Genomic DNA, 13,158 nt, shown 5'->3' on the forward strand with positions numbered 1-13,158 from the left:
GGCACTGGAAGCAGGACTCAGGCTGTCCAACGGCCAGACACCTGGGCTCCCCTCCAACACCACTGCGCTGTTACCCAGTGAAGTATTCTAGGTTACAGCACTGCACACAGGCACATCCCTGCTTCTCAGAAGACACTCTGCACCTCAGCAAAGGGAAACATCTGGAGAGCAGGTGAGGACAGGTGTGTGCAGCCAGAGTAAAGTGACAGCAACCACAGAGAGAGAGAGAGAGAGAGAGAGAGAGACGACCACCATGCCACCCACGCAGGGACCTGAAGTGCTTGGTTTGTTCTTTCCATCTCCGTGCAGCCCACCCACGCATGGACCTGAAGTGCTTGGTTTGTTCTTTCCATCTCCGTGCAGCCCACCCACGCATGGACCTGAAGTGCTTGCTTTGTTCTCTCCATCTCCCAATAGTTGTACCTTTGCAAATGTAGTTGCCATTTCAACAGAAAATGTACTTTCTGTAAATAACAGTGCGCTACCTCTCAAGCGCTCCAAAATGCACTACCAGCTTCATACACCACTCAAAACATTCTCCTGCTGAACGGGCATGGCACATTTGCCACACTTGTTTTTTTGTAGGACACTCTGATTTTTCAAAGTTCCTAGCGTGCGGACCGGGGTCATTAAAGCATGGGGGAGACGGGCACAGCATTGGTGGGGGCAGACAAGGTGCTGGGACAGAAGGGGTTAACTTAAGGTCATAGATTGTGTGGACCTTGGAGCTGGGGAATCAGGTTTGGGTCTCTGCTTCGGCTCAACAACCTGTGATTCTGGGCAAATTACTTAATCTCCCCGTGTTTATCGAAAATGATGTGTATTGTGATTGGTGTTCATGTAAAGCGCTGCAATACCTTCTAGTCGAGTTCGCGCTATATAAAAAAGCAGATGAAGGCTCGAAGATGGGGTTACAAATACAAACCGAGTGGTATGCGCATGGGGGAGTGTGACGCAGTGGTAGACGGTGCACAGGGCATGGGTGCCATAGAGTGCAGGAGGGCAGAGAGTCCATCATAGCTCAGTGAAAGTGGGAAACGTCGCAGAGTGGGCGTTTTGTTATGTTCTGCTTTAGAATATGTTGTAAAACCTTGCATGGTCATTCTGTGGTTATACTGAATAAGCAGCTACCTATGTTATGCCATCTATTAATGTAATAACTGCACTTTCACAATTGCTTTATTAACCTTCCTGCTTTCTCAAATTTGCTTGAAAATGCACGATTTTCTTCTTTTTTTTCAAACTTTTCTGGGGGGGGGGGGGGGGGCGAAACCCCTCCTTTTGGGGTTCGGGCTCGCTCGCTACGGTGCTGTATGCAAATCACTTTGCTCCCCACCACTTTGAAATGTCACCCACCGCCCCTGCATATAATGGGGAGAGAAGAGCTATTGTTTATCATTTTTACAGGTGCGGACTGGTTAGCAGTGGAAGATGAGCTAAAAATAATTTGAAATACCATTTTAAACACAACAAACAAACTAAAGATGGAAATACAGACGGCTCCATTAGTGAAACACTCCTGTATCTTTTGTGTTTTTGATTTTGAGTCAGAAGTTATGTTAACATTATGTTACAGTATGTTGCCTAACATTTTATAATGCATATTCTGCCATTCGGGTGGCCCCAAATTGCTAATCTATATTTTGAACTCCTGGTTAACTCTTAAGCTATGAAATTCGAAATGTCATTCAGTTTCATCTCAATGGCACATAATTCCAGTAAATTCTTGAAGTTTGTATTATGGATGAGCAGTGAGACATTATCTCCAGAATCCCAATTCTCAATGGGTGAATTCTCTGGACCTGCTAACCCCATTTTAAAAGTAACGACTTAGAATTACAGTTGGATTCTTGTATACGAAAACCTCACAACAGTATCATGTTGGCAACTGTACCCTAGGATACCCCCACAAATGTGGTACTGTAACCCACCAGAGTGTAAGATGTAAAAAGTCTTACACATTTTGCATTACTTTGTTGACTGTCTACATTATTGTTTAGTAAGAAAGTAAGTGGTTCAACTAAAGAAGTTGTGGAGATCTTCTTGGGCACCAGCGTGCCAGGTGTTTTGGATTGCCCAATGAAAGATATTCAGTCTGGATCCTGTACATATTGCAAGTCTGTTGTAGAAAGAGTAATTATTGGAGTCACCTCATTGGCATCTCCACTTTAAGAGTGCTAGTTCTTTTAGTTTTTTAATCACATAGAATCATATAAAAGTACATTACTACTATTGTTTAGTCATTGATGTGCATGATCTATATGGAGCCTTGATTTAAGATTAGGAATGCTGAAAAGCCTATAGGGTTAAGTAGATTCTTCCATTAATGACATATTTTATTATTTTCAGATTTTTAAAGACTTTTATGAAGGCACTATTCATTTTGGACCAACCTACAAGTATGATGTTGGCTCAGAAGCCTATGACACAAGTGAAAAATGCAGAACCCCAGCATGGACTGATCGAGTGCTTTGGTGGAGAAAAAAATTGCCATTTGACAAAACAGGTATGACTTGTTTGATTTTCCAAAGCCTATAAATAAAATAAAAAGTTACTTCATTGAATGGTGTAGGTTGAATACCTTTCAATGTTGAATCTCCGATATCGGCTGCGCAATCAAAGCACCGTGAACATGGGTCTTTCTTCAATGCAAGGTGTAAGGCCGTACTGGTGTAATGTAGCCCCCTTGAATAATGCACTCACAGTGTCACATCCCTAGTATTCACAACAGTCACATTTGGGGTTCTGCATTCAGAATGCCCTCACCTAACTATCACATAAATGGCAGGCAGAACATAACTAGCACATAAATGGGCAGACAGAAGGGTGTCTAAGGGGATGCCCCAAAAGAAGAGCTTAAATCTTACATTGTAAGTTTAGCTTATTAAAGTAGTTATTTTTTCAAATTGTGTATTCACGACCCCCTTCATTTTAAATACCCAAATGTAGTACCATACATAGAAAAGAGGCTGGTGAAAGTAGAATCTCACAAGTTAGTCTGAAGGACTACCAAATCTTCTATTAACTCTTTTGTCAAAGTCAATCGCCAGGTGCTCTGTGAAGGTGTGTACAGAAGCCGAGAGATCAGCTTTTTACATCCCAGTAGAGAATGAGGACTGCTTAATGCAGGAGAATCTGCTTAAAGTTCTGAGGTCACTAGCAGTGTCATAACATAAGTTAGTGCAATGCATTTGCTGTCCCTGTATATATTGCTTAAAACTTGCATTCCTGTCCAAATTCTAAAAAATGGCAATTGCTAGCAGGATACGTCCTCTACAAGTATACATGCCTGGGCCTTGTAATATCCAACATGTGAAACTTTAATCTCTTAAGTGATATCTCTTCTCATTTTTATAGCAGGCGTTTGTAATTTCTTTTGTAAGAAGCCAGTTCTTAAACATCAACAATGGTCTACTGGTATATGGTGTAATAGAGTCCTGCGTTACCCAGTGTCTAATCTGAAGATATCTCAATCTCTCCCCCCTCCAAGATCCCAAAGTTATTCCTAAGCTGGTTGAAAGAACAGAGACCTGCATGATTATAAAGGTCCCCAACTCTTTCACACCTTGACTTGTGCCACGTACAAAAAGGTGCCTCTGTTGTGGCTGGGCCACTTGCTAATAGTGGATTAGCTTGGGGGTGCTCAGCCTTCCACTCCCAAGCAGTACATAAGTGTGGGTGCCAGATTTTTGCTAGTTTTTTTCTTGAGTGCCATTGGCTTTCTCCACTATTCCTGAAGATTGTAATCGATAACTACAATGAACCCTTTGGTTTATCTCAAACGCTGTGCAGAATATTTGCAAAATCTCATTTTTAAAACGAGTTCCAGGATCAGTCTTAATAAAAGAAGGAAGGCCAGATCTAGGTATTAACTCCCTCATCAGCTGTTTAGCAACTGTAGGGCTATCTGATCTCCTGGTGGGGTATGCCTCAACCCAATCAGAAAACAAGCAGATAACTACCAAGATGTATTTCAAATCATTGCAATTCTGATTTTCAATAAAATGTGGTTTACGTTCTGTAAATGGATCTCCTGATTTGCCAATATGATTAATAACAATAACTGTTCTTTTGCCTTGATTATTCAGATAATATATTAGACATCGACTACAAACATCGTCAGCAACATTTCGAAATCCTGTATTTTCCCAGTACGTTTTAAATATTCTAAACAGACTATCCCTAACTGCATGGGACCTGACATGCAAATATTTACTCATGGTATATAACATTGAGTCAGGCAAGACATATTTATGCTCGCATTTCTTGCAGTGCATTAACAGGATGTATTCTGCAAGCAATTGCCATTTTTAAGTTTTGGACTGATAATGTCCCTTTGTTGCCAAGTCTTTCCCATTTTCTTTTCCCATCTTCTGGGGCATCCTCCTATAAATACCTCAATTCGCTCAAAGAAGTCTGTATTGATTTCATAAAGAAGCCAGTCATATTTTCTGCATTTTGTAATTAATTAGTTCTCAATTCTCCACTTTCACTCTATTGTACTGCAATCTCATCCGATAATGTGCAATATATTGCTACTTTTTCTGCATACTTATCTCCAAGTGTGACCATGTCCTTTACAGCTTCATGAGCAATATATTTTACAACAGCAATTTCTTTTGGCTTTTGAACAGCCTTCAGCAAATTGAATATGTAAGCACTATTTTTATTTGGGCTCCCGAAGATGTCATAAAACCCCTTTGTAACCATAACAATTGGATGCTCTCATAGCTAATACCCTAGCCCCTATGAAAAAAGCTAAGATCATAAGACACAAATCAGCCCCGTGGTTCACACCCAACTGAAAGCCATGAAAGCCCAGTGCAGACAACTAGAAAAGCTATGGAGGAAACAATATAAGGTCGAAGATATGAAATGCTTCAAAACAGCCCTCAATGCTTATCACCTACAAATCAAAACCGAGAAGAAACTGCACTTTACTAATCTCATCAAGGCAGCTGAAGACAACCAAAAAACTATCTTTAAAATAGTTAAATCCTTCACTAACCCGGCCAGCCTAGAATGTAAAATACCTCCGTCACAGAAACTGTGCGATGACATCGCAGTGTTCTTTGAAAACAAAATCAGGGACCTCAAAAAAGACTTTCCCGACAATCCACCCCAACACCACATAGCCCCAGACTCAGGAACGAAAGAGGAACTCAAGGATTTCAAAGAAATCAGCCTAGAAATATCCAGGAAGGCCATCCTCTCTTGCAAATCAGGCTCCCCTTTTGATCCTTGCCCGCCCAAAATCCCACATTCATTAGTGGACATAGTAAACCCCGTCATTAACCAAATTATCAACACTACTTTCAAACTTGCTAAAATCCCTGACCTTTGGAAAACGGCCGCTGTCAAACCCCTCCAAAAAAAGAAACTCTCGGACCCCACCACTCTTTCCAATCAGAGACCCATTTCCCTCCTCCCCTGTCTGCGCAAAATTGCAGAGAAGATAGTTAACACTCAACTGAATGAGTTTCTGGAAAGCTCAAACATCCTACATCCCAAACAATCTGGTTTCAGACCGGGACATTCAACAGAGTCAGTGCTGCTCCATACCTCAGATACCCTCAAGTTCGCACTGGATCAGGGCAGGGAGGCAGTACTGATTCTGTTGGATTTGTCCGCGGCCTTCGATACTGTCTCACATCACATCCTGTTGGATAGATTGAAACACGTCGGTATAAACAGCAAAGCCCTTGCCTGGATAACGTCTTTCTTGGAACAAAGAAACCAGACAGTCACACTGGGCAGCTACAAATCTGATGGTAAACTGCTTTCTTCGGGGGGTCCCTCAGGGCTCCTCCCTGAGCCTGACCCTCTTTAACCTATACATGTCTCCTCTTCATTCACTAATTGACTCCTTCAATATTGAAGCAATTGCGTATGCAGATGATACTCAATTGATCCTCATTCTAGATAAACATTCCACCGCAGCAGAAGAAAAATTCCATCTCTGCCTTACCGCAGTTATGAAGTGGATGGAAGCAAACCATCTCCGATACAACAGCTCCAAAACAGAAATCATGCTGTTTGGAAAATCAAATGATTTCAATCCCACCCTCTGGTGGCCCTCAAATTCAGACCCCCCGCCCACCACAGTAGACAGCACAAAAAACCCCAGGCATTAAATTCGACCCCACACTTTCCTTTTACAAACAAGCACTTACTGTGGCGGGTGTGTGCTTTCAAACCATAAAAACTCTAAGAAAATTCTTCGATCTACTTCCCCTGCATGCTAGGAAGACCGTGGCAGTGGCACTGGTCCTGTCGCGCCTTGACTACTGCAACAGCTTATATGCAGGAACTAATAAGACGGTGGTAAAAAGACTGCAAGTAGTCCAAAACTCCGCCGCAAGGGTGGTACTTGGGCTCCCAAAGCGCGTCTCTTCAGCTGAGGCACTAAAGACTCTCCACTGGCTACCTATCCATAAAAGGATCCTGTACAAGGTCCTAACCATTACTCAGAACGCCATAAATGAAACCGGCCCACAATACCTGAAAGGCAATATCTGGCCCTACAAAACCAAACGAACACTACGGTCTACTTCAGAAAATCTCCTCACCATCCCCAATTTTAAGTTGAAAACCCGGGGAGGCAAAACCTTGGCTGCACTTAGTACAAAGGCCTTGAACATCTTGCCTTCGCAACTTAGGCACACCCGTAACAAACCCACTTTCAGGAAACTCCTAAAAACCTGGATCTTTGGCACCCCGGACAATCAAATACTGTCACTAATAAGACCCCCTTACCATCCTCTTGCTGCCCGCCCCCACTTTTTCTTTTTTTCCTCCCTTCTCCCCCCTGCAAATACTTCTGCTGAGGTTTCCGAAAGCGCCAAGGTGCTCCTTGGAGGGAACGTCGCGCTATACAAAAATCCCCATTCATTCATAACTGAGCATTGTCATGGACAACTCTAAAACCATACTGGCTATCTTCATAAGTCATCTCATCGAAACCCTCTGGTAAGCAGCAAGCTCTGTCAATCCAACTAATTCTGCCATGTGTGCAGAAGTTGCGTTTGCCAGAAAAGATGCTTCTAAAGTCTCAGAAATGTAACATCCTGAATAAGCAGCTCTCAATGCTACACATTAGGCTTTTAAGCAAGAACAGAACCATCATCAAACAATGTCAGATCAGCCATTTCCAAAGGCGTCTCTTTAATGCCTGGTCTTCGTTTTCTACATAACTCAGTCACCTCTATACAAATATAATCTGGTTTGTCATCAATCTCATCATTTCCCTATCCCCACAACTCTTGTTTGAAATAGGAAGCAGTATTGCTGTGTTCCATACAGTGCATCGCCTAATAGAGATCTTCTCATCTGCAACTTTGACCTGCTCATAGCTAGTCTTTCTGCTGTTGGCTATATTCTGTCTTCTCATTGTGGTCAAAAGAATCTCAACCAAATACGAGGCAAAGGTGGTTTATTAGTAGGTGTAGGTAAGTACTTGCAACTAGTAATAACACCACAATTGAGGTACAGTCAATTCCTTGCTCAACCCTTGGTAGCTTGGCTGACCAGCAGTCAGGCTTAACTTGGGAGACAGGTGTGTAAAGCATTTAATATTGACAAAGTATTAAGTAAGATTCAAAACACAATAAAGATCCAACACTTATAACTATAGAGCAGATGTTTATCTATAAAATGACATAAAATTGACAAAATTCCAATGTAGGGAACCGAAGATATGAATTTTTAAACCTTAAATTAAAAAATGGGCTTCCTAGCGCCTAAAATCAGTGGTGGCCACCAGAGCTGGGTGTCATTCCGATTCCTGCCTCTGGCGTCAGAAATCTAGGCATTTGGCTGGATCCTGCACTCACCTTCATGGATCATACCAAGAAGGTGGCGGCCACATGCTATGGCATCCTGCGGGGTATAAGGCCGGTTTTAAAGTACTTTGACCCCCCCACTAGACAGCTTGTGGTCCAGGCATCAATACTATCCCGGCTGGACTACGGCAGTTCGCTGATGCTAGGGATGAATCAAGCAGAGGCCTCTAGACTACAAAGGGTTCAAAATGCCGCGGCACGTGCCATTGTGGGCCTCCCCTGACACTGTTCAGTGGCTGGCACGATCGTGGCCCTACACTGGCTCCCGGTCAGACAGCGAATCAAGTTCAAAGCGCTGTGTCTGGATTTTAAAATTTTGAAGTTTTCTTCGCCGCCGGCACTTGCCAACTTACTTACTCCCTATTTTCCTTCAAGGTCCTTGAGATCTGAGACGCTCCACCTGGCAGTATGCCCCCGTTTCAAATTGTGCAGAATGGGTGGCCGTTCCTTCCGGGTGCTTGCGGCAGGGTTCTGGAACTCACTCCCGGTCCATATTCGAGCTCTTGACGACCTGCTTGCCTTCAGGCAGGCGATTAAAACCTTCTTGTTTCCCGTCTCTGAATAGTTGCCCCTTTCTTTTATTGTGTGTTATGTTGTAGTGTCTGTCCAAGCGCCAGGACGCCCCTTTGCTGGGGCAGCTGTGCGCGATAAATATACAATTAACATAACATAAAAGCGAAATGCGCCAACCGTGGGTATCTGGTCACGCTGAACCAGGACATAGTCAGAGATTCAGTCCGAACATGATGGAACTCAGGTCGGCGTCGATGAGCGGTAGGGCCCGGTCAAGTTTTTACCTTCAGACGTAGTCACTTTCTTGGAGCTTTTTCTCTTGACATCGAGCTATCTACTTTGTGAATCTGGATTTCAGTTTGACAATGGCAGCCTTCTGCAGCGGGATACCTTGGTGAGTCCTCGAGGCCTGATCTTTGTTGCAAATGTCCCGGAGCTCTGAAGCTTTCAGCGGGGCAAACCTGAATGGTCAGGCCGAGTCGCAGTTCAACATAGCCAGTTTGACTCTTGTCGTTGAGGTCAGTGGACATATGGAGCTTTTCCAAAAAGCTGTCTAAAAGTTCCCAAACGTTCAGAACTTCTTCTGAAATTTCTATTGAGGTCTTTCAGTGTCCTCAACACCAGCCAAGGGTCCAGAAGCTCTGATTTGCCTCTTTGGGTTTTGGGGCTAAAATTCACACAATGCAGCTGATCAAATCCAGTATAGTCCAGAGGAAGCTGGTCAGCTGGGCTTGTCCTTGCTGGAGATGATGCAGGTGACTTCTTCGAGCACTTTTCTTCCTGTTGCTGATCAGAGATTCCACTCCCTGATCTTTGAAGTCAGGCAGAGTCCTCCCCTTGTGAAGCCTTGAGTGTGCAGCATGTTCAGTCCTTATGAGTGTAGTCCTCTTTTGTGCAGTCCGAGGGTTCAGCAGGGCAGTCCTTCTTCTGATGTTTCCAAGCAGAGATCTGAGGTGTTGTGCAGCTCTCCCATATTTATTTCAGATTCTGGGCTGGCCAGATGGGGGGCACCTCCAACCAATAGGGTTCAAGTTGCCATTCTCTGTGATTATCACTTCCTTAGACGTGTGGCATATTTTTGTCCCAGAATGCACATCTCAGTCCAAATCAAAATGGAGAAAATCTCTCCTGAGAGTTCAGGTCTGGCTAACCCATCCCATAGGTGTGGCTAACCGTTCCCTACACTTCCCTTCCAGCCTCTCTCCTAATATTATTAGAGGGACTCCCATCTGGCTTGGGGTGCAGGAAGTGGGGGTGGGCATGGTTCCTGTGTTATCCGTGCTATTCCCTTTGAAGAGCAGTTTAGCTACCTAGACCCCTTCCTGTCCTGGAATCTACAGGCAGCAGCTCTTCTCCCACCAGATGGTTTCATTGTTTCATCCCAGGCCACGTCACACCTAATCAGGAGTAGCTTGGCTCAGCCTGTCAAAGGCTGGCCAATCCAAAGAGGCTACTAAAGGGCTGCTTTAGGTAACTTGAAAAAAGTAAGCTCTAAAACTACTTTCCTGCAATAGATATAATAAATCCAACCTTGAAAAGTAGTTAGGTTTGTGGTAACTTTTGATACATTGAATCTAGCTCTCTAAATCCTTCACATGTTACCCTATGGAACTAGCAACATTACAATGGGGAAAAATGAAATTGGCAGTTTTTCCATGAGCCAGGGAATATAAAACATATTTTATAAAGTCCATGTGTTTAATTACAAGGCACTCTACCATAGGTTCACCTAGGGAAGACCTTAGACGTGACATATGTAATAAAAAGGTAGGTTTAGACTTTGGAAGTACTTTTAATTCCAAAGTTGAATTTGGACATAGTTTTATTTTAAACCAGCCTGCAGGGCAGTGATGGCTTTAAAATGACAGCAGGCACCTCACCAGTTCACATACAAGTGCATTAAATCCACTGGGGTCTCTAAACCTACATGCCCTACCATATACTAGTGACTTACAGGTAGGTGGTCAAACCAATTGTAATGACACCTAATTACCATATACCTTTTAAACAGAGCACTGGCCCTGGTTAGCAGAGCCCAGGGCACACGCAGAGTCATTAACCTATCAGTCAAAAAATAGAAGCAAATCAAGCTATGTAGGCCTAGGCATTTACTTCATATCGTACATGGTGTGTTTCACGAAATCTAGATTTCTAGTTTTAAAAATACCCTGCAATGGAAATTATAACACTTCATCATATGCAGTGTATTTATTCCAATCTGAAATCAAGTTATGTGTTCAATTTCCAATCTCTCATCACCTTGTAACCTGGTGTTCCTTCTGAGGGAAATCCTGACCCTCCCTAGGTACCACAGTCACCTTAGATTTTACAGTTAAATTTCCCATTATTCTCGCTCACAAAAAATTCTAAATAAACTCAAATTCACAATAAATTAACTAGCGAACTACAACCAATCACAGTGCAGCTCTGTCAAAGGTCAACTTATCACAGTGCAGTTGTCGGCCACTGCTTTGTTGGAACATCTCACCAATCCCAGCATGGCTCCCTGGGGGCCTAACCAATCGCAGCATGCCTTATTCATGAACATGGTAAGAACTGCAAAGCCTCTTTGAAACCAATAAACGAAATGAACCCTTTCTGTTTACCATAGATCGGAAAGAAGAGTCAATAAATCCAGAAAGACAATGTAACCACAAACCATGAAACTGCAGAAACAAGAGCAACATTTAAAACCAACAACAGAAAACCAAGAAAGCTGTGCATAAAGGTGTCCCCTGTGACTACAATTCACACTAGGCAGACTCAAGAGGTAATCCAACCTAGTCAGCATGCTTGCTCCTGTGCACTCAAGAGCAAAAATCACCAACCCAAATTAAGCACGTCAACTAGAAAGGAAAATGTGTGTGCAGCGCCTTGCATTATACATCACAATTACAGACGAGTGAAATCAATATATCTCAATCTAGGATTGGGCAAAGCACGATAATTAAATCAACCAATAGTACCAATAGAACTTCAAATGCGTTTTCAAAAATGAATAATACATCAACACAACAGTAATCATTCCACCAATTGAACCCGCAATCATCATTGCATATCCAAAGAACTCGCAACAGAAGCAGAAGTCAATTTCTCAAACACATACACCTACATGCTTCTCAAATTGATACACAAATCATATCACCCTATTCATACTTGCCTTCCAAATTTTTCAGGAATGCATAGCAAGTCACTTCTCAGGAGTCTCCAGCATCAGAACTCATGACAAAGTTGCTAAAAACCCTTTCTTTCCCAAACTGGGTATTCACCCCTTCGATGCTGATGACGAGCTCAGCTCGTCATCAGCTACGGCGCTCGTGTGCTGATGACGAGCTGAGCTCGTCATGTAACGCGGTAATTTGAAAATTGCCGCACACGGCGGGAAAAGCCGCCGCAGCGATGCGGTTAAGGATGAGGAAATCTCAGGAACCTTTGAGGACTACTCTAGGACCCCCAAATAAAAGAGGAGTTGCTCTTATGCAATTATCCTCTGCTACTAAAATTACTCTGCACTTCAGATCACCCCAAAATTTACCTCAGAGGTACCACTTCAGCACCCTTGATGTGGCGTGAAGTCACAACCTTCTGCAACATCAGGCCCAACATAGATTTAGCCGAGTAATAGAATAACTGGGCAAACAATAGCTTATTTCGATACAAGTTAAAGTGTTTATTAGAAAATCTCAAAACAAGCATTACAGAGAAAATGCAGACTATGCCATGAAGGCTTGAATACAGAGTACATAGTCAGAAATCAGAATTATATATTAGTCCTAATAAGCAGCAAAAATCATAAAAGAAACGGACAGCGTCCCTAGAGGAAAAAGGTAATGCTCTCCCTCACCCTCAGAATCAAGGGGTTTTATACACATTTATGGAAAGGTAATTAGCAAAAACTGCAAATTTATCGTGGCATGACTAGTGATAACTCATATTCAGACTTAAGATCATCACAAATATACATATAATATTAACCTATTTCTAAGGCAAGAAAAACTCCAGCAGCTTCTATGCTGTTGCTGTTGAGAGATGCATAACACAATATGAAACATTTTTCCAACAACGACCCATACACCGGTGTACGCTAGCAGTCTCACATTGGAACTTCTTGCGGATGTGTCCTTGGGATTGATACATTTAGAGCACAATGAAAGTTTCATTCACAATACATGCTCTCTAAGGAAAATAACCATTTACATCACAATGTCCTGCTCTCTGCAAAGACTGTAGGGTGAGAACACGCAGAGGTACATTGGTTGGGAGGGTAATGAGCAGGAGCACGATTAATAGTCTAATAAAACAGCATCCATATGAATAAAAATTGTGTCTGCGAAAATGTGGCACAAATAAACTACATTAATAAACGCACTTCTATTTCTAATAAAAAATGGTTCAAGTACAACATTATTAATTCTTCATTTACGACTAGATTCATCATAAAAATTATTAGTTTAAAGAAAAATTGGTCACCCTTAATTGCTCATTGATTAAAAGATACTACATAAGCATATTTGTTTGTGATTCAAGGTTTCTTGCTTTCCAGATGAAGCTTTCATTTGGTCTCTCCAACGTACTGATATATAATATTCTCGAAAAAGAGGTTTCATCTTGGTCGCTGCTAATCTCCACCGGAAGGCCAGCCCCTCACTTGCCCTGATTGCAGGTCCTCATGTTCAGGAGGTCAAACTAGTTAATCCCTGCCATTTTATTTAAGGAGGATACACTTTTGACGCACAGATATTGCATATTGCCTCTACCCAATTTAATGAGAAGTTCACCTGCAGTTCTTGGTGCTGAGCAGGAG

At 42.6% G+C, this 13,158-nt stretch overlaps 1 protein-coding gene across 1 annotated transcript in view; it reads left to right on the top strand.

The window, feature by feature from the left end:
• SYNJ2 (synaptojanin 2) overlaps positions 1 to 13,158 on the top strand; it is a 724,073-nt gene that overhangs the window by 549,855 nt on the left and 161,060 nt on the right. Inside the window, exon 17 of the mRNA XM_078649121.1 lies at positions 2,350 to 2,506. Coding sequence (XP_078505247.1) covers positions 2,350 to 2,506 — 157 coding nt within the window. The remainder of the gene's footprint in view (positions 1 to 2,349; positions 2,507 to 13,158) is intronic.

Source organism: Lissotriton helveticus, chromosome 6 (genome assembly GCF_964261635.1).
Source record: "Lissotriton helveticus chromosome 6, aLisHel1.1, whole genome shotgun sequence".
In the NCBI taxonomy this organism is placed as follows: domain Eukaryota; kingdom Metazoa; phylum Chordata; class Amphibia; order Caudata; family Salamandridae; genus Lissotriton; species Lissotriton helveticus.